General features: G+C 45.3%; 1 protein-coding gene across 3 annotated transcripts in view; it reads right to left on the bottom strand.

The window, feature by feature from the left end:
• LOC137427551 (cytoplasmic protein NCK2) overlaps positions 1-20,150 on the bottom strand; it is a 181,841-nt gene that overhangs the window by 51,077 nt on the left and 110,614 nt on the right. For all 3 annotated transcript variants that reach the window (XM_078778034.1, XM_078778032.1, XM_078778033.1), the window contains 2 exons: positions 9,725-9,932; positions 9,359-9,611 (listed from right to left, as the gene is read on the bottom strand). In XM_078778034.1, the coding sequence (XP_078634160.1) occupies positions 9,359-9,611; positions 9,725-9,932 (461 nt within the window). The remainder of the gene's footprint in view (positions 1-9,358; positions 9,612-9,724; positions 9,933-20,150) is intronic.

The raw sequence follows: 20,150 nt of genomic DNA, 5'->3' as shown, positions 1-20,150 counted from the left end.
GATGCACCACATTATGGACCACATGTCTGTGGCCGAGCACCACCTATGGACCCCATGGGTTGGGGCATGGCCCCTCTGCTGGAACCGGCCATGAGGGCCTGAAATCTTGCTGGCGGACCTTGGCCACAGGGCACCGATGCCCCACAGGTGAACCACACTAGTCGGCCCTGTGGGCTATAAATAAAAGCAAATAAAAAGGACACATTGGGCACACTTTATTGAAAATAGGCCGCCAGTAAGCAAAGCAAAAGAATGACAACATCTGGAAGAACAAATAATAATCACCAGCAGAGGGAGCCGAAGAGCAAGAGACACCTGCAGGGTTAGGGGTTGTTGAATTTATTTTTATTCATTGAACACTGATGAACTATGGTGACTGCACCGATTGGTGCTTGGGTGTGTATTGGTGCGTTTTTGGGTGCGTTCATGGTGCGTCGATGCAGAGCAGACTGTCTCCCCCCCAGAAAGAACAATCACAGGTCCTGGGTTAGTCTTGTAAATAAAGTAGCGTCAATTGTAAATAATGCTTCCCACCGTCAGTGTGTAGTTTGAAGACCATTCCGCAATTCGGTTAACTGTGGGCGTAAGTCTGTTAGGCAGGGTGCAATGGAGCAGCGGGACACATTTATTTATGTTTTTTAAAACTGTCGCACTCAGGGTCAGGTTAAAAGTAGAGGGAACTACACCTACGTGCCACACTAAGGTAAAAGTTATAGGCCCGGGACGTGCCTAAGGGGAGGAGGGTGCAGTGTTGTGGATATGAGAATGTTTTTTTATTTTATTGTTGTGGTAAAATGTTGTTGTAAAAGGTTGTTGTAAAATATCACCCCTCCTCCCTCCGTTTGTGGTTGTATAAAGGTCAAAGGGCGTTCCCGTAGTTAGTCCATAAAACATACATGCAGGACACGATATATCTTTTTTGACAGTTATATCCTTATTATGTGTATTAGTGTAAGGCTGTGTCTTCCATTAATTGAAATACTCCATTGCACCAGTGAAAGAGATAGATTCCCTTCATTCCCACTCCCAACACTTCCATTCCCCCCCTTTCCGTCAATTGCAATTCGCATTGCCAACTGCATGTTGGGCGGTTTTCCCTTCATCCGCCATTGACCACGAGGCAGGGTTGGGGGAAGGAAGGCGGGTCTCCACCTCGTCATAGCGGGGAGGAGGGGCGTGCCCGCCCGTCGTCATCCAGGGCGGAGCCCGAGGGTCGCGCGACCAACCAGGGCCGAGGTGAGCACCCCGATGGGCGTGTCCAAAACGCCGGCGGCGTAATCGCTGGAGGCGCTATAAAAGGCGCAAACGGAAGTGAGTAGTGAGTTGGTCTGAGTCGGTTGCCAGAGGAGGGTCAGTGGTTGCGTTGGTTGCGGTGGTAAGAAGTCGGTGGTGAGAAGTGGTGGCGTCGAGGGGTCAGTGGTTGCGTTGGTTGCGTTGAGTTGTCAATGGTGAGGAGACACCAGGGCCAGGAGAGAGAAGGTGCCAAGGGCCATTACCAGCAGTTGCGCCAGAGACGGCAGACGCGCCCTGAGCTGAGCCAGAGAGGCAGCGTTGACTCCACCAGGCAGCTTCAACCCGTTACCCCGCGGGGACCAAATAGCGGTGGCATCCGTGGCCGTCGAGGTCCAGCCGACGTCCCGTGCGGGATCAAGCCCGAACCATCTGCCCCAGCTGAACCTTCCCATTCCTCCTTCCAACATTCATTCCATTCCATCCTTCTTGTATGCGTGAGTTTGTTTTGTTTGTTCTGTCCCTGGGTATTTAATTAAGTCTGTAGGTAAGCTAGTATTTTCCCTGTGTCACCTGCGTCTTATGTGCTTGTAAATAAACGTGACTGCTTTCTTTTTGCTTGTGTGTGTAAATAATAAACCCCATTACTCGTCTGTACGTCTTCTCGTTTTACTCCTTTTCCTCTTGCATTGCGTCGTTTTTGTCTTTTCCCTCATTGAGCAGCTGTGGTGCGATACGGCCAAAGTTCTGGGTGAATCGGGTGAGTCAGGGATCCTGTAACGGTCGCGGCAATACCAAACCGCTCGGTAACTAACATCTTAATCCGCGATCTGTAACAATATATATCTATATATATATATATCTATATATATATATATATCTATCTATATATATATATATCTATATATATATATATCTATATATATATATATATCTATATATATATCTATATATATATATATATTTATATATATATCTATATATATATATATATATATTTATATATATATATATATATATATATATATATATATATATATATATATATATATACAGTGGTACCTCGGCTTACGAGTTTAATCCGTTCCGTGACGGAGCTCGTAAGCCAAATCGCTCGTAAGTCAAAGCAAATTTTCCCATTCAAATGCATTGAAATGCTATTAATCCGTTCCAGCCTAAAAAAAAAAACACCAATTTTTTTTGTTAGGTGCTTTTAAATAACAAAAATGTACTTTATAAATAACAAATAATGTATAAACAAGCACGACCTCGTATATACTGTACATAATACAAGAGAATGTAAAGAAATAAACTGGTTTTATTAAGCAGAGGAGAAGAGCATGCCAGGTGAGGTGTGCGTGTTGTCGACTTGGCGAGGCAGTACGATCGTACTCCTTCTCCGATATGTACGATTTTGAAGCAGAAGGAGTCCATAAAGGCTATAACGCCAGCCAAGGGCGTTACGATTATTTCAAAGCTCCGGACCTCTATCCATGAAGATATGGAGAAGTTGTTGTTTGTGTGGTTGAAGGAGAAGCAGCTCGCAGGAGATACCGTGACCGAGAGCATCATGTGTTTGAAAAGATTGAAACTCGGATATCGAGCACGGACCACGAGGTGTTTTTTCTTTTTTCTTAATCTCGGTTTCAGTGAACTTTTGCTCTGTGCTCACGTGTACTGTACCTGTACCTGTAATGGTACGTCAGAGGATGGCACCTGTTGTCATCATATTAAGTGCAAGATGTTCTGCATCGTAAGTTGGTACACCGTGGTCTTTCGGCGGTGTTTAAGCCGGCCGTCTTGGCTTCTGTCACCATTGGCATTGAGTCTTTCGATGTAGGTAGGTCGTTGTGTGCCGGTGCCTTGGCCGAATTCCTTCATTGCTGCATTGTTAGCTCACCTGGTTTTTTATACCACATCTTTGGTTATCGGACCAGCGAATGACGTCATCTCCTCCAAAGTATGGCTTATTCTCACTTGTCTTGGACGATCTTCTACTTCTAGCCTTCCACCGTGCATTTGGTGTCCACTGTACTTACTGTACAGTGCCTGGTAAAATTGATGTAATGGGTTTTTGACCGTCAACGCCATGAACCGTCATGAACCGTCATGAACCGTCATGAACCGTCAACCGCCATGAACCGCCATGAACCGTCAACGCCATGAACCGCTAACACTCAAAAGCCCATTTATCGCGCCTTATAAAGCAAAACGCAAACCGAAAGCCATGCCTCTCAAGCGAGGCGTGCTTCCGTGGTCACGTGATCCACAGGTGTAGCTCATTATACCCGCACGCGCGACACGCTTTGGCGGTCACGTGACCAGCCACTCTGGAGGCGGGGATCCCCGCCGATGACGTCACCGGCTGGAGCAAGGAGATTCCTCGCTCATGTATTTCGACGATTGCGTGTTTTATATCCAAGCAGAGATGCTTTCACGGCAAGATAACCGCGTGACCGGAACCGGAAGCCACAACCGGAAAATTCAAAAAAATAAATTTTTTGAGCTCGTACATCGGATCTCGGCTCGTATCCCAAAGCAACAAACCGCCCGAGCGACGGCTCGTATCCCGAAAAACTCGTACGTTGGGGCACTCGTAAGCCGAGGTACCACTGTATATATATATATATATATATATACACATACATACATACATATATATATATATATATATATATATATATATATGTATATATATATATATATACACATACATACATACATACATACATACATACATACATATATATATATATATATATATATATATATATATATATATATATATATATATATATATTTGTATATATGGGCATATAGACAGTAGAGTGTGACCATTGTGTGACACAGGTCAATAAAATTGATTGATGAATACTGCAGAAGTTGAGGTTGTTGACCATGTCTGGAAAAAGCTATTCAAGTCAACTATTAATTACCATGAAAACATGTTGATTTGAGAAAAAGAAAAACCATGACACTTTCTCCTCAAAAGGACGGCAACGAACGGTACATTTGACAGTAACATTAGATATCACGAATAGTTCCACTAAAGTAGTTAACACACACGAAACATGAAACAAAAGAAAACTTCTTAGGCTGGTTTGATTTAATTCAGAACTTAAACGTTCTTATTCCTCATAGTCGGACTCTACAGCAAAGTCAAAATATTTGAAAAGTAACGAACAGGACATTTGACAGACATGGTTAACAGATAATGCAGGTTTTTTTCAAAACATCTTGAATTGACAGCAATTTTGGAAAAAAACGATAACAGGTTTGTTGGGATTTTGTTTTGCAATATTTGACAATATTTCATACAAAGCATGTAGTGTGGAATCGACCCGATACCCTCTTCCACGCTCGCTGTGGGAGTGGCGACTCGGCCTCGTGGACACGAAGACCCGAGGGGGAAAAGGGGTTTAACCCCCCCCCCCCCCCCCCTGTACGTTGACGAGCTTCGGGAGATCCGCAACAAATTGGTGTCAGGAGTGGGATAATTGGACCTAGAGTGCGCTTCACGCACTCAAAATTACGAGCGAACGAAATTTAGATTTAAAAGCCAAATTAAATTCGTATGATGGCTGGCCAAGGCGGTCAAATGCCGGTGGGGGTAGTAGAGGAAGAATTAATGACCCAGGACCAACAGGAGCAATTGGTAGAGGAGGAAGTTGAAGTAGGGGCGGCAGCAGGTGAAGAAAATGGCGGCGCCTCACACGTGGCGGCGGAAGCCGAGCCCGCGGTGCCAGCGGGTTTGGACATGCCGCTACTTGTGGCGCAAATGATGGCGTACATGATAGAAATGAGGGACGAAGCAAGGTGCAACATGGAAGGATTGGAAAGCACAATGGGTGGTCGAATGGAAAATTGGGGGATGAAATAAAAGAGGCCAGGTGCGATATGCAGAAGATGAGGGCAGAGTCGAGAAAGGACATTTAAAAAAGCAGGGGAGGACATTGGGCGCAGGTTGAGCGGGAAGGTCGCGGTGGTACGCGACGAGATGACACGGTGTGGGGAACGCATGGGAGCGAGCTTGAGCGGAGGACAGCCAAGTTGACCGGGGCTATGGGAATCGCGACGCGGGGTGAAGAGGAGCCGGCGATCGTCAAATTGGGAAAGAAAATTTCGGGGGCGCCGAGGAAGGTCGAATTGGAAGACGAAATTTTGGGGGCGCCGACGATCGTCGAGTTAGAGGAGATAACCCGGGAAAAATAAGAAACAATTGGGGCTGAAGAGACGGGAGAGAAAGTGAGCAAATCACGGAAGGAGGTTATGGAGCATGAACAAAGTCTGTATTTGCACCGTGATGCCGCGCTTGCTAACCCAATAAAAAGTTTGCAGGTGCTGGCGAAGAAGGAGGGCCCCGAGGTGAGAAATAATGGCGCGAATGTGTTTGGTGCGAACGGGTGTTCGGCGCGCTTGGGAGAGAGGCAAGACCCGGGCGTTCGCGATGGGCCCATTGTGCGGTGTGCGAGTGATACTGGTACGGAGCGCGTGGAGCGAGAGAGTGGTACGCGGAATGAGAGAGAGTGCGTACCCGAGTGTGTGGAGAGAGAGTGTGCACCAGAGTGTGCGATGGCCGAGTGTGCACCGGAGTGTGCGAGGGCCAAGTGTGTAAAGGAGAAGTGCGTACTGAAGTGTGTGAAAGGCGTGAGTGCGCCTAGGTGTGCAGGTACGAGTACGGAGTGTGAGGGAGCATGCACACCGGAGTGTGTGCGGGACGAGTGTGCACTGGAGTGTGCGGGAAACGAGTGCACACCGGAGTGTGTGTGGGAGGAGTGTGCACCAGAGTGTGTGAGAACGGAGTGTGTGGGGGGCGCGTGTGCGCCTGGGTGTGCAAGTGCGGAGTGGCTCGCACGTGGTGAGGACGCGGCTCATGCATCGACACAGACCAGGGTAGCGCCTAGCGGGACGGGTAGCGTACGCGAGCCCCCGGTGAGTTGTGTGCTGCAGGGACCGGAGGGGATCGGTGCCGTGTCGGTCTCACGAGGACCGGCGTGCACGATTCGTCCCTCCGCCCCCCACACTGTATGGTTGGTGCCGTATGGCGGGCTTCGGGAGATCCGCAACAATATATATACACACACACACATATACACAGTACAACCCCCACATTCGCGGGGGATACATTCCTGGAAAATGGCACGAATGTCGGTGCAATGTTTCAGTGGGAGAAAAGCGGATAGGTTTCAAGCAGCTCATGATTCATAAGGGAAATTTTTAAGTTGAAGAACTTTTTGAACAAACGTTTAAGAACACAAATGCACATTCTGACAGCTTCATTAAAAATGCTTACAAATAAAAATACTGCAAACCATTCCAAAAGTTTAGCTTACTCTTTTGCCATGACTATCGTGTTATTTTATGGAAAATTAATCGTTTGTTTTGCTTCAGTCCTGAGTGATCTCCAAAGCGAATCTTGATTCTGGAAATTGTCGCCGTTTCAACCCCTCGTAAACCATTCCAAAAGGTTAGCGAAATCTTTTGCCAAAGTGTCATGTTACTTTATCGAAAACGAACCGCTTGTTTTGCTTAGATCTTGTGTGGTCTCCAAAGCGCGTCTTGATTCCAGAAAAAGTTGCCATTTCAACCTCTTGGAGTCAGTTCAAGCCTGAAGGAAGACACGGCACTCTGCATTATCTTACGAAGATTTACGTTGAGTTTAAATTGCATAAATTTAAACGTCCTGGCACCACGGTCGTTTTAGGTTAGAATTGTTATTATTTTAGATCTGAAATGAAAGTTCATTTTTACTTCCCGTACCATGAACCAGCCTCGTTGATCGGCCATATCCCCAAATTGTTAATCTTGCACCGATCAGCGAGGTTGGTTCATGGTACGGTAAGTAAAAATGAACTATTATTTTGGATCTAACATAAAACGAAATTCTAACATAAGGACTGTGATGCCAGGACGTTTAAAATTATGCAATTCAAACTAAACGTCTATCTTCGCAAGACAATACAGAATACCACATCTTACTCTTCCGTTTTATGTGTGTGGCTGGTGGGAAATGGTTGGTTAGAGCTGCTTTGTGTTTATTTGCAGCTGGCGGGAAGATGGTTTTAGAGCTGTCATGCGCCTGGATATTTCGGGATGGTTTTTGGACCCACAAAAAACGCTAATACGCAACTGCTTGGTATTTATGTGCGACTGATGGTGGATGGTTGGTTAGAGCTGTTGTGTTTATGTGTGGCTGGTGGTAGATGGTTAGAGCTGCTTTTGGTGTATGCACGACTGATGGTAGATGGTTGGTTGGAGCTGCTTTGTGTTTATGCACGGCTGGGAGGGAAGATGATTTTAGAGCTGTTATGCGTAGCTATTGGGGGATGGTTTTTTTGCCCGCGAAAAACCGTGAATATGTGAAACATAGGGCCGCAAATGTAGCAGATCACATTTTATGATCCGCGGATATTAGGGTTCCACAGAGTACATGCAGTGCATTCAGAAAGTATTCAGACCCCTTCACTTTTTTCACATTTTGTTATGTTGCAGCTTTATGCTGACATCATTTAAATTCATTTTTTCCCTCATCAATCTGCACTCAACACCCCATAATAACAAAGAGAAAACAGGATTTTAGAAAGTTTTGCACATTTATTACAAAGAAAAAACTGAAATATCACATTGACATAAGTATTCAGACCCTTAACTCAGTACTTAATTGAAGCACCTTTGGCAGAGATTACAGCCTCGAGTCTTCTTGGGTATGACGTGACAAGCTTTGCACACCTGCATTTGGAGATTTTCTGCCATTCTTCTCTGCAGATCCTCTCAAGCTCTGTCAGGTTGGATGGGGACCATCAGTGGACAGCCAGTTAAAGGTCTCTCCAGAGATGTTCGATTGGGTTCAAGTCAGGGCTCTGGCTGGGCCACTCAAGGACCTTCACAAAGTTGTCCCTAAGCCACTCCTGCGTTGTCTAGGCTGTGTCCTTAGGGTCATTGTCCTGTTGGAAGGTGAACATTCGGCCCAGTCTGAGGTCCTGAGCGCTCTGTTTCAGGTTTTCATTAAGGATATCTCTGGACTTTGCTCCATTAATTGTTCCCTCAACCCTGACCAGTCCCCCAATCCCTGCTGCTGAAAAACACCCCCACAGCATGAGATGCTGCCACCACCATGCTTCACCGTTGGGATGGTATTGGGCAGGTGATGAGCGGTGCCTGGTTTCCTCCAGACATGACGCTTAGAATTGAGGCCAAACAGTTCAATCTTGGTTTCATCAGAGCACAGAATCTTGTTTCTCACAGCCTGAGAGTCCTTTAGGTGCTTTTTTTGCAAACTCCAAGCAGGCTTGCATGTGTCTTTCACTGAGGAGAGGCTTCCGCCTGGCCACTCTACCATAAAGCCCAGATCGGTGGAGTGTTGCAGTGATGGTTGTCCTTCTGGAAGTTTCTCCCATCTCCACACAGGATCTCTGGAGCTCAACCAGAGTGACCATCGGGTTCTTGGTCACCTCTCTTACCAAGGCCCTTCTCCCACGATTGCTCAGTTTGGCCGGGCGGCCAGCTCCAGGCAGAGTCCTGGTTGTTCCAAACTTCTTCCATTTAAGAATTATGGAGGCCACTGTGCTCTTGGGAACCTTCAATGCAGCAGAGATTTTTTTGTAGGCTTCCCCAGATCTGCGCCTTGACACAATCCTGTCTCTGAGCTCTGCAGGCAGTTCCTTTGATCTCATGGCTTGGTTTTTGCTCTGATATGCATTGTCAGCTGTGAGACCTTATATAGACAGGTGTGTGCCTTTCCAAATCATGTCCAATCAATTGAATTTACCACAGGTGGACTCCAATCAAGGTGTAGAAACATCTCAAAGATGATCAAGAGAAATGGGAGGCACCTGAGCTAAATTTCAAGTGTTATAGCAAAGGGTCTGAATACTTATGTAAATGTGATATTTCAGTTTTTTCTTTTAAATAAATTTGCAAAACTTTCTAAAATCCTTGTTTTCTCTTTGTCATCATGGGGTATTGAGTGTAGATTGATGAGGGAAAAAATGAATTTAAACGATTTCAGCATGAGGCTGCAACATAACAAAATGTGAAAAAAGTGAAGGGGTCTGAATACTTTCTGAATGCACTGCATATAAAGGGATCACTGCTGGGGTTGACTTGGAGAGAGAGTGTGAATGTGTACCTGATGGGCTGCGGTGTAGGCGAAGCGCGACCGCTGCCCATAACCTGCACATAATTCCGGGGAACAAATCCCACACGACCATCGGTCTTCCTACAACGCCACCATTCTGGGTCATTTTCTGGTTTCTCCAGGACCTCCATTATCTCCCCTTTGCTGAAACTCAGCTCCTCCTCACTGCTGCAGGTGAAATGGTACAAGGCCTGGACACGGTGCAGCACTGCACAAAGTGCTGAGCCACTGCTACCACTGGTACCTGCAGAAATAGACCGTGCTTTGCATATTGGAATGTCGCTACCACTTTGACATTAGAATATAACTTGAGGGGAAAGGAAAGAGCATCATCATTCATCATAGGCAGAAACTTACCGAAAACAGGAGAGCGTGGCAGGCTGCTGCACGCATCATGACGTGGTGATGACAGCGGGGACCGCTGCACTGGGTCCTGCCTGCCCAGTGTTAGGGATTCCGAGGCTTCTTCTACAACATAGTTCGAAGGAAACCAGCCGTTCTGACTACCTGAGATGCCTCGCCACCAACCGTCACTACATTTCTCCAGAACAGTGACACGGGTGTTCTGAATGACACAAATACAAAGACTTTTGTTGTCCTGTAACAAGCGATGCATCAACTTCACAGTGCAGTGTAATCAACAGTACAAGCAAACTCACATGTAAAACTGAAAGACTGGGATGGAAGAAAGAAAAAAAGCAGACAAAGACATTGTATACAAAGAAATCAGGTCATTACAAACTGACTGACCAGGTCTCATGTTCGACTGAAGGTAGTAGGAATTTGGAATAGATTTGTTCAAAGTATGGCAATAACTCGCCTACCTCTTGTGAAAGACACTGCAGGATCTTTAACCTCCAGCAACAAATGCTCATGGATGGGACCCCCAGCTCAACATCCTTCTGAGGGATAGCACACTTTGTGATGAAACATGCAACCTGGGAATCACCAATCCAAATGTTTATAGTGGCTGTGGAATGGTGTTACAAATATCCTGTTGCACTTTGTTCAATTCATCAAAGGTGTTTTGTTGCCGTTGGCTTACTCGGATGTCCATACAAAATGTAATACCATTAGCCTCAACAATGCTCATATCAGGACTTTGTGCAGGCCAAAACATATTTGTGAGTGCTCAATCAGAACTTTTATGTTCCAGGTAGTTTTTCACCACATTGGATATATGTCTGGGGCCATTGTTATGTTGATAGATGAAGTTCCTGATGGAATTACATGATATCAGTAACTGGCTGCACCTGCCAGTAAAAAGTGTACCTTCTATTTTATTTAAATCCCCAACACGGAACACTTGTATTGATCTAGCCCCGTGCTTATCGTTGATGAAGATGGCAGCTGTTGCCCTCACCTTTTCGTTGGCCCTCCAAAATACGGGCAGAGGGTGCGTTTTTTGCCCTTGAGAGCACGTGGGTTCAGGGCACGGTTCAGCATCATGGGTTTGACCATGCAGTTCCCTTTGGCATTGGTGCAAAGAAGAAGAGATACCTGGTCCTTTGCGGCCTTGATCCCTAATGCTGTCCCCTCACGCTTCAAGATAAAAGTTCATGTTGGCATCTTTTTCCAAAACAGGCCGGTCTTGTCTGCGTTGAAGACCTGCTCTGGAACATACCCCTTATTCTCAATGAGCTGCGTGAGTTGAGCAGGGAATCTTTGAATTGCCTCGTGGTCTACTGAGGCATGCTCACCTGAGATTTACATTTTTGAGACAATACCGCTCCTTGGAGCGGGGAAACGATCCCCTGCTAGCTCGCAAGGAACTGAGGCTACTCGTACACACATCACTCATGTTTTCAGCACCAACCACATCAGCCAAATGATTGTACATTCACTTTGCCTTTTGACAAAGCAGAGATCTGTTTAAAGGCTCTGGGCAATGTCCGCCTCCCACACATTTAATGCCTTCTCCATTGCCTCAATGTGGACGTCCCTGACGTGGGTAACCACTTTGGTGCTGGGTACTGCACTCTCCATGACACTTCCGTGGATCAGTCGGCTGTTGACACCTTAATGCCTGCCCACAAAGAGGCCACACTCTCATCTCTTGATATTCGGTCAAGCAGCTATACTTTCTGGCTCAGGCTCATGACTTTTTTCTGCCTCTTTACTTGGGAGCAGACATCTCCTGCACTACTTCTACAATTAGGACCCATGATCAAACGATGTGTGCAAACGTTCACATGCACGGTGAAGGAATCACAGTAGGTCAAGGCAGCGGGACATGAAGGAAGAATGAAACCCAGGACACGCTGCACATAAGTACTCGTGCATCGGTTGTGGGTAGGTGGAAGAAGGGTGGGTTGTGTGCCTATTGTTGTGGGGGATGTCAGTGGTGGAGGATGGTGGTGGGGGACGTTTTTGCGCACGTACAGCGGCTTTATGCGTGATGCATGGAAGATGCTTTTAGAACAGTTATGCACGTGGCTCGTGGCAATGGTTTATGTAGCTGTTGACAAATGGCTTGCGTGGACGGTGAAAGATTATTTTATAACCGTTATGCACGCGGCTTTTGGCAAATGGCTAACACAGCTGGTGGCATATGGTTTGCATGGGCAGTGAAAGATTCTTTTAGAACCGCCATGTGCGCGGTTCGTGGAAGATATGCTTTTTGCGCCCACAAACGCGAATGTAGAAGCAGGTCATGCATGCGGCTCGTGGAAGATGTGTTTTTTGCACCCGCAAAAACCATGAATGCGTGAAGCACAGGGCCGCAAATGTAGAAGCAGGTCACATGCTACGAACCGCGAATACGTGGTGTCTGCGAGCATGAGGACCGCGAATGTCGGAGTCCAGCTGTACAGGAAAATAATCTTGTCATATCGCTCTTATGAACCCCATTTTCTGGATGCAGAAGGAAGCCGATCAACCTTACTCAGAGCTATATTTTACTGTTCTAATAATCAAATACAAAGGTATCACTGAACAGAGAGCAATGAATGCTGAAGGCATGGGATGGTTGCGGGGCTTGGCTTGTCTAAAATGAAAGCAACCCAAACTTCACTCTTAAATTTGGTTTTAGGAATCGAACACCAGGCATGGATATATTCAAAATTTAATGCAGTGATTGAAGATGAGAGTTTATCAAAAGACTCATCATTGTAATTGATCTTTGTTGAGAATATTCTGAGCCTGTCTATGTCAATTGTTTTGGCAGTACAATGGCATATAGGTCGACGGTACCCCAAGGCAGTATTACAAATCACTGTGCAGGATGGGGATGCTAATCATAACTATAGGTTCCAGGGAACCTGAACGCAACTGGTCTGTATCAATATGGTTAGAATAGGCATAATAGAACCACAAACTATATAGTTTATATGTGCTAAAAATATATGACAAAAATTGATTTTTCAATATGGCCGCCCTGCCACGCCCATTTTTGGGCATGCAACGCCCAAATGCAATCCCAAACTAGTTTATGTCTTAAAGATGCTGCATAACAAGTTTCATCAAATTTCATCAATATTGATGTGACTTTTAGTTTTATTGTGACTTGTGATTTGTGTGATTTTATTGTGATTTTTATTGTGATTCATTGTGACTTTTAGAGCGTAGACGTCGAATTGTTTACAGATGACAGACAGACAGACAGACAGACGACAGACGGACGACGGACACTGGGTGTCGACAAAAACTCAGCTGGACATAGTCCAGTTGAGTTAATAAATGATCTTACATACTTTTGTGAAACAAGGAAAGCCCAAGCCGACGCAAGTTTTTATTGACATATACGTATTTACATAGAGTTGATGCCATTTCATGTGAAGTCTGATAATTTTCACTGGCAATTAACATTACTGCAGGACATCGTTTTAGACAGAAGCGATAGCTTTAAAAAGAAAGGTACCAACAAAGCCACACAAATATGAATATACACCCTAACTTAGAGGAACATTTTGCAGAACTGGCTGTCGTTTCCTGACTCTCAATAACTCTCTCCCTCTGGCAGGAGTCAGTGGTTAAAGCACTTTCACTATTCCCCATGTACAGATGACAATTTAAAGTGGTCTCCCCACACTCACTGTGGGTAGGGGTTGAAGGGGGTACCCCGAGCACATACATAAATTCTGGTGGAGGTCAGCCAAGCCATTTCCGATTCTATAAGATTCAGAGATGCATATAGTATATACATACAAGCATCTTACTATAATTCACCAAATGTCCGTCCGTCTGTCTATCTGTCCGTCTGTTTGAAGGTACCGCAAAAATGGCTGAACCGATCGCAACAATATTTTGGGTGGGTAATCCTGGGATCTCCTGCAGTAAAATAGGGTATATTGTTTTTCCAATTTCAGCTTTGGCCTCCAGCATTTTCAGGTTTGGACTCCCGCATGTTATTTTCCTGAGTGCTGCACAAAAGGCTGCACCGATCACTGCACGGCTGCACCGATCGGACTCGGTGACCTCGGACAAAGACCTTTTATGAGGACATGGGTTGAATCCCTGCTTGAGAGAATGCCAACCCCCTCCCCGCCATCACGGTCGTCTTGCCAACTCACAATCCCACGTCAGTAGAGTGGCCCAGGGTCGTCCTTTTCGGGTATGCAGAAAGGACGACCCAAAACAAATTATCTTCTTTTTGATTCGTATATAAACATCATTAAAAGTAAATAATGACCTTGGCCCAAAGTTCAAACGACGTGAGTTTAATCTCCACATGAGAGAATTCCACATAGCTATTTGGGCGGTGTATACGCTAACAGATCACTGTCTCCATCGATCTTGCCAAGGCCGTAACACCTATCAGCTCAAAATCCTTTTAACTGTTGACTTGGTAGTTTTTACAATGAAGGAAACATTAACAATGTTGTTAAAAGTTTATTTTGTGATTAATTTGTGATTGGAGTTATGTTGTTTGGAATGACAAAAAAGACATATCGAGGTCAAGTAAATGACGGCATGCCGTGATGGTTTCTACCTTCCAAACGTGAACTTTGCGGATCCCCATATGCAGATTCGCCACGGACCCACGATTGATGTTTCTATACATGAACGTACCCGTTTGTTTGCGAAAGGGTACGTTTTGCATGGAAGTCCTTCACTAACTTGCTGTCCATGTCTGATGTGCGACTGAGGGTGCTACAGGAATGTGGAATTTGTTGGTTTCATGATTTAGCATTCGCCGTATCTGCATTGCCTGTTTGCTTGTGGCCTCCCACCCGTGCGTAGCACGGGTATCTCACTAGTATATACAATAGGAGATTGATGGCAGGGTTTGCACTCTGGCCGCCGTAAAAACACCTCATTCCGTAGCAAACAGTTTTGTGTGTCGAGATGGTGCTGCGGAGTCGTCCACGGACACAGCAACATGCTGATCCAGCGTATGCTGCCATATATACAACAGGCATTTTAAGGCCATTTTCCCTGCAAGAGCGGGAGTTAGCCTTGCGGTCCCCCATGACAATCTTCTCCATTTTGCCCTGTTTTCTGCATCTCCCCTTGTTAACCCCCTTGCCCGCATTTCTTCTTCCACCACCTTTAGCCAAGTCTTTCTCGGTCTTCCCCGTCCTCTACTTCCTTCTTCAGGGTCCGGCTGGGAGGTGTGACGATTTTCAGAAAACTCGTACACAGTTATTTTTAGTCGAATTTCAATTTTTATTTTTGTTAAAGACTACATATATAATGCCATTTAATACACTGTAACAAAGACATTTTAAAAATGTAATTCATCATGTAATAATGATGTAGGCCGGGGTATTACTATATATATATAGTATATACTGAAACGCAAAAGAAACTTACCACCTTTGAAACCTTTAAAATATCAACAATAACACTGCGTGTAGTAAATGTGTGAACTTATTTGTGGACAATAGTGTCCTCACTGTCAGACAAAACGGTCACGGATGGTCACTTGAACCTTCAATGGTCACTTCATAGCACAGCTGTTGAACAGCCGTTTTGACTGTCAGTGATTAGCCAAGGGGTACGGGATGATTTTAATGAGCTGCACGTGATGTCTTGAAATTGGCTTTAAAAAGGCCAGTGCAAAATGGGCATTTTGACCGAAAAATTTGACCATTTTGAACATTTTGACCAACTTCAAAAAGACCGAAAACGCAAAAGAAACTTACCACTTGTTTGAAATGTAATAAAATTGTAACAGTTCAAAATAAAACAAACCAACAATTGCTAATTGAAACATTGGCATTTTATTGATGACATGTCAAGTTTTTGACCAAGATACACCATCTCATCAGTTTGTTCTACAGTACAGAACAGCACAGGGTGCAATGTCAGTCCCCTTTCAATAGCGTGTGTGGCCACCATTGTTTTGGATACAGGCAGTGCATCGTCGGCGTATACTGCCTACCAGTCTTTGGATGGATTGCTGCTGGATTCTGTCCCACTCAGTCCTCAATGTCTGAAGCAGCTCTGCCTGTGTCCTGGCCCTGCCAACTATGCGTCTCCCAAGCTCATCCCACAGGTGCTCTATGGGATTCAGGTCAGGGGAGAGTGCAGGCCACTGCATGGTGTTGATGTTCTCGCCTTGGAGAAATGCAGTGGTAAAGCGAGCAGCATGGGGACGAGCGTTGTCATGCTGAAAGGTTCTCAGTTCTGGGTGGTCTAGCAGGAATGGCAGCAGATGAGGTCGCAGGATGTTATCCACATACCGCTGGGCATTAAGATTCCCATCCACAACCACCAGTGGCGTCCTGTACCAGCCTGATATGGCGGCCCACACCATCACACTTGGGCCACCCCACCTGTTGGCTTGACGCACGCAACAATCGGCATATCGCTCGCCAGGTCTTCTCCAGACACGCTCACGCCCATCAGGACTGTCCACACAGAACCTTGACTCATCGCTGAAAGCGACCTCGTTCCACTGCGCCAAGATCCACCGCTGATGCTGCTGGCACCATCTCTGTCGGTTGCGGCGAGGGGCAGCCGTCATCACGGGGCCTCTGTATGGTCTTCTGGCAGTCAGACCATAGTCATGCAGTCGTCTTCGTGCAGTATCATTGGAGATCCGTGGGTTTGCACGCCCCGGAGTTTCTGCCGCAGTGCGGGATGCTAGACGGAATCGATCCCGCAGGTGACTTCGGACCATCTGCCTGTCCTGCCTTGCAGTGGTGACTCTTGGCCTCCCTGATCGAGGTCTGTCATCTGCAGAGTTGTGGAGGGTGTCTCTGTCCACCAGGGCCGATATTGTCTGGTGTGAACAGCCAAGGCGACGTGCCACCTCACGGTAGCTCAGTCCGCCATGCAGCATGCCCAGGGCATGCTGCCGTTGATCTCTTGACAATCGTGGCATGTTGATTGAAATGCCCATTTTGCACTGGCCTTTTTAAAGCCAATATCAAGACATCACGTGCAGCTCATTAAAATCATCCCGTACCCCTTGGCTAATCACTGACAGTCAAAACGGCTGTTCAACAGCTGTGCTATGAAGTGACCATTGAAGGTTCAAGTGACCATCCGTGACCGTTTTGTCTGACAGTGAGGACACTATTGTCCACAAATAAGTTCACACATTTACTACACGCAGTGTTATTGTTGATATTTAAAGGTTTCAAAGGTGGTAAGTTTCTTTTGCGTTTCAGTATATATATATATATATATATATATATATATATATATATATATATATATATATATATATATATATATATATATATACAGTAATACCCCGGCCTACATCATTAATTGGTTCCATAAGCCGTGACGTGTGACTCGGTTTTTGACGTAAACCGTGCATAATGCCTTTTAGCTCTTTCACGAGCCTCGATCTTGTATACAAAAAAAAAAAAAAATGCCTGAAAAATGCCTTAAAATGAAGACAAACACCGTAAAACTAGAGTAAATAACTCGCGAAAGTATATAACTATTGCTAAACCTTAAAGAACACTACAAACACATTTTAGTCATATTTTTTAATGAGTAATGAACACAATTAATAAATGAATTTGAAAAGAATAATAAATAAAATTAATAAGATTATGTTATTCACCTTAAACATGGCGTCTCTTCTGAACACAAACACACATTTTAGCAGTCTTAGCCGGCGGTGCTTTTTCAGTGACGTATGCAAGAATACGTTGCCTATCATGAATGATGATCGATACCGTCGACCGTGGCAGCCCTAAGGCATAGACCTTATCGCGAATCGGTAAATATCAACAGAAGGCGCTCCACCGCAAAGCATGATGGGATCGAAAAGGGGGCAAAGGTAAACACGAACCCAGAAGAGGAAGCGTCTGTCTACGATCGACGCTGTGTTTACGGAAAGGAAGATGGCTAATGTGAAAGAAATTCAGCGTTTTTTGGCATTAAAATCCAGTGATTTAACGAAATATTTGAGGGAAATGGGGGTTCCCATTGGAGAAGAGAACCAACCTGCTTATGCAAGAACAGTTCGTGAATGTTGAAACCTCGATCGACCATACAAATATCGCCGGGCTGGAACTTGTCTGCAATGTTCATCATCTTTACAATTTTTTTGTCCGACGTGTTTCCTCCTGTAGGTTTGGAAATGTATGAAATTGTTCCGCTAAGTGTAATACCAACAAGGCACTTGAGAGTAGGTCTTGACTTATATTGGCTGTACACTTGCGAAAAAAAACTTGGGAGACGGTGCTTTGTCCTAATCCAAAGCGAAATGCGAGGTCCTCGTCGCGAAGATTAAGCCGAAGCTTCATGAGTGTCATGAGTAGTTGATCCTCTCAAGATTGAGATCGCTGAACTCCGAGTTTTGTAGTATTGTTTATTTGCCAGGTCTTGTCTTCCATTGATAATTTCCCCTTATAATAATGAAGGTTCTGTGCATGAGGGGATACTTCTGCTAATAACCACTTAAACAGGTCATAACTAGGTAAACCTGTATAAAGTTTCACAAGTTCATCACAGTTTGCTACGTCCGAAACAGTAAGCGTCTTGTTAAATACTGCAATGGCGGCTTTCAGTTTTACGATGGTGTCCTTGGCTTGCAAATACTGGCTCATGAGCTGATCACAGTTCACAGTTAATTTGTCACAGTAAAAAAGTCCTAAAAGTAGTTTAAAGTGGTAAGGATCACGTAGTGTGTCAATGTAAACAAGCAGTCTGTCAAAGTGACAGCGACCGCCGGCGGCGCTATTGCCCCTTTCCGATCCCATGACGCATTGCGTTTCCGATTCGCGATAAGGTCTATGCGCTATCACCGACACTTTTTCACCTTTTTCATACCTTTTAATCAGATTTAACTTATCTTCCATCGTAACCACATTACGCTTGGAAACACTACCATTATCCTTCTTAGGACCCATGGCTAACACAGACACAGTAAAGGAATACTGTACGTCGCCTCTGTTTTGAATGAGAACCAGCAGTTGCGCGTACGTACAGTATACTGTACGTACATTTTTATATACTTTTAATGTGCTTTTTATTGTATTTTAAATTGTTTTTTAGCTTCTTTTAGTGTTAATTTATGTACTATTTTATTTATTTTAAATATATTTTTATGGAAAAAATTTTTTTCCCATGTCCGTAGGAGTCACGTAAAGTCGCACATAATGACGTTCGCTGAACTGAAATTTACTCTAGAAGAGTGGCGTAAAGTCGGATTTGACGTCGGTCGAAATGGCGTAAAACGGGGTATGACTGTGTGTGTGTATACATACATACATACATACATACATACATACATATATATATATATATTGTTGCGGTTTTTAGAACCCTCACTTTGTAAATACTTGTAAATAATATTCCATCATGTAAAAGGTTAAAGGTCGCACCCATAGTTAGGCCACAGCAACACGTAGGACACCATAGGACTTTCAGTTATTTCCTTAGTATGTGTCAGATAAGGCCGTGTTCCCAATAGTTGAATCTGCGTTGCATCAATTAAATAAGATAGGCCCCATTCGCTTCCTTGCCAACCTCTCTCTCCCAATTCTGTTACGCGCCTTGGTTAGCGTGCGCACAGGCGCCGCCATTAACCACGCGGTCAAGCTCGAGGAAGAAGGGGGCGGAGCGCCGGGAACGAGGTGTGGCCCTGTCAACTCGCCGTCAAGGGCAGAGCCGGTGAGCCCTCGCCAACCAACCAGGGCTGAGGTGAGCTCGCTGGCGGGCGTGGTTTCAAAGAGCGCGGATTGATCTCAAAGCGCATTATATAAGCGCGCGCGAAAAGCCCTTTGACAGACTTCTTTCGGCGGGCTCCTTTTGCACGAACTGATCCAGGAGCGCACATTTGCAGAGGACTGCGCAAGGAACCATCGATGGTAACGAACTGCACCGGGGAATGCGTTGCACGAACTGTTTATTGAAGAACTGCGCCGAGAGAGCTCGTTGTTACGAACTGCCTGTTTGATACGGACCTTGATTGATCGAGAGAGAGAGAGCGTTTGGCACGCTATACGTACGCAGCATTCCAGCCCCTCGCATATGTAAGGTCCGCTCGCGGTCAACGCCAACGACGCGCTGCCGGCCTGTTTCCATCACCGCCACGGCACGAGTCGGGACCGGACGAGGAGCCTGGAACCATCTGCCTGGACCTTCCTCCCCTACCACTACAATTCCGTGTGAGTCTGTCTGTTTGTCCTGGGGTCATGATAAGTTAAGACTGTATAGGTAAGCCTGCCCTGTGTCCTTTTGCTTCTTCTTCTTCTTGTATATTCCTGTCGTTTCCTCTTTTGGTTTGTTAATAAATGTACCTTGTTCCTTCTTGGTTTTCCTAATCCGATTGCCTCCGTCTTTTCTTCCAATTGAGTACCTGTGGCACGATTTGGAAACCGCTCAGGATCGGGTTTAGTCATTTGTTAAAGGCTCGGATCGCGGATTGCTA

Source organism: Myxine glutinosa, chromosome 5 (genome assembly GCF_964187855.1).
Source record: "Myxine glutinosa chromosome 5, kmMyxGlut1.1, whole genome shotgun sequence".
NCBI lineage: Eukaryota > Metazoa > Chordata > Myxini > Myxiniformes > Myxinidae > Myxine > Myxine glutinosa.
This window is presented reverse-complemented; position numbering and strand designations above follow the sequence as displayed.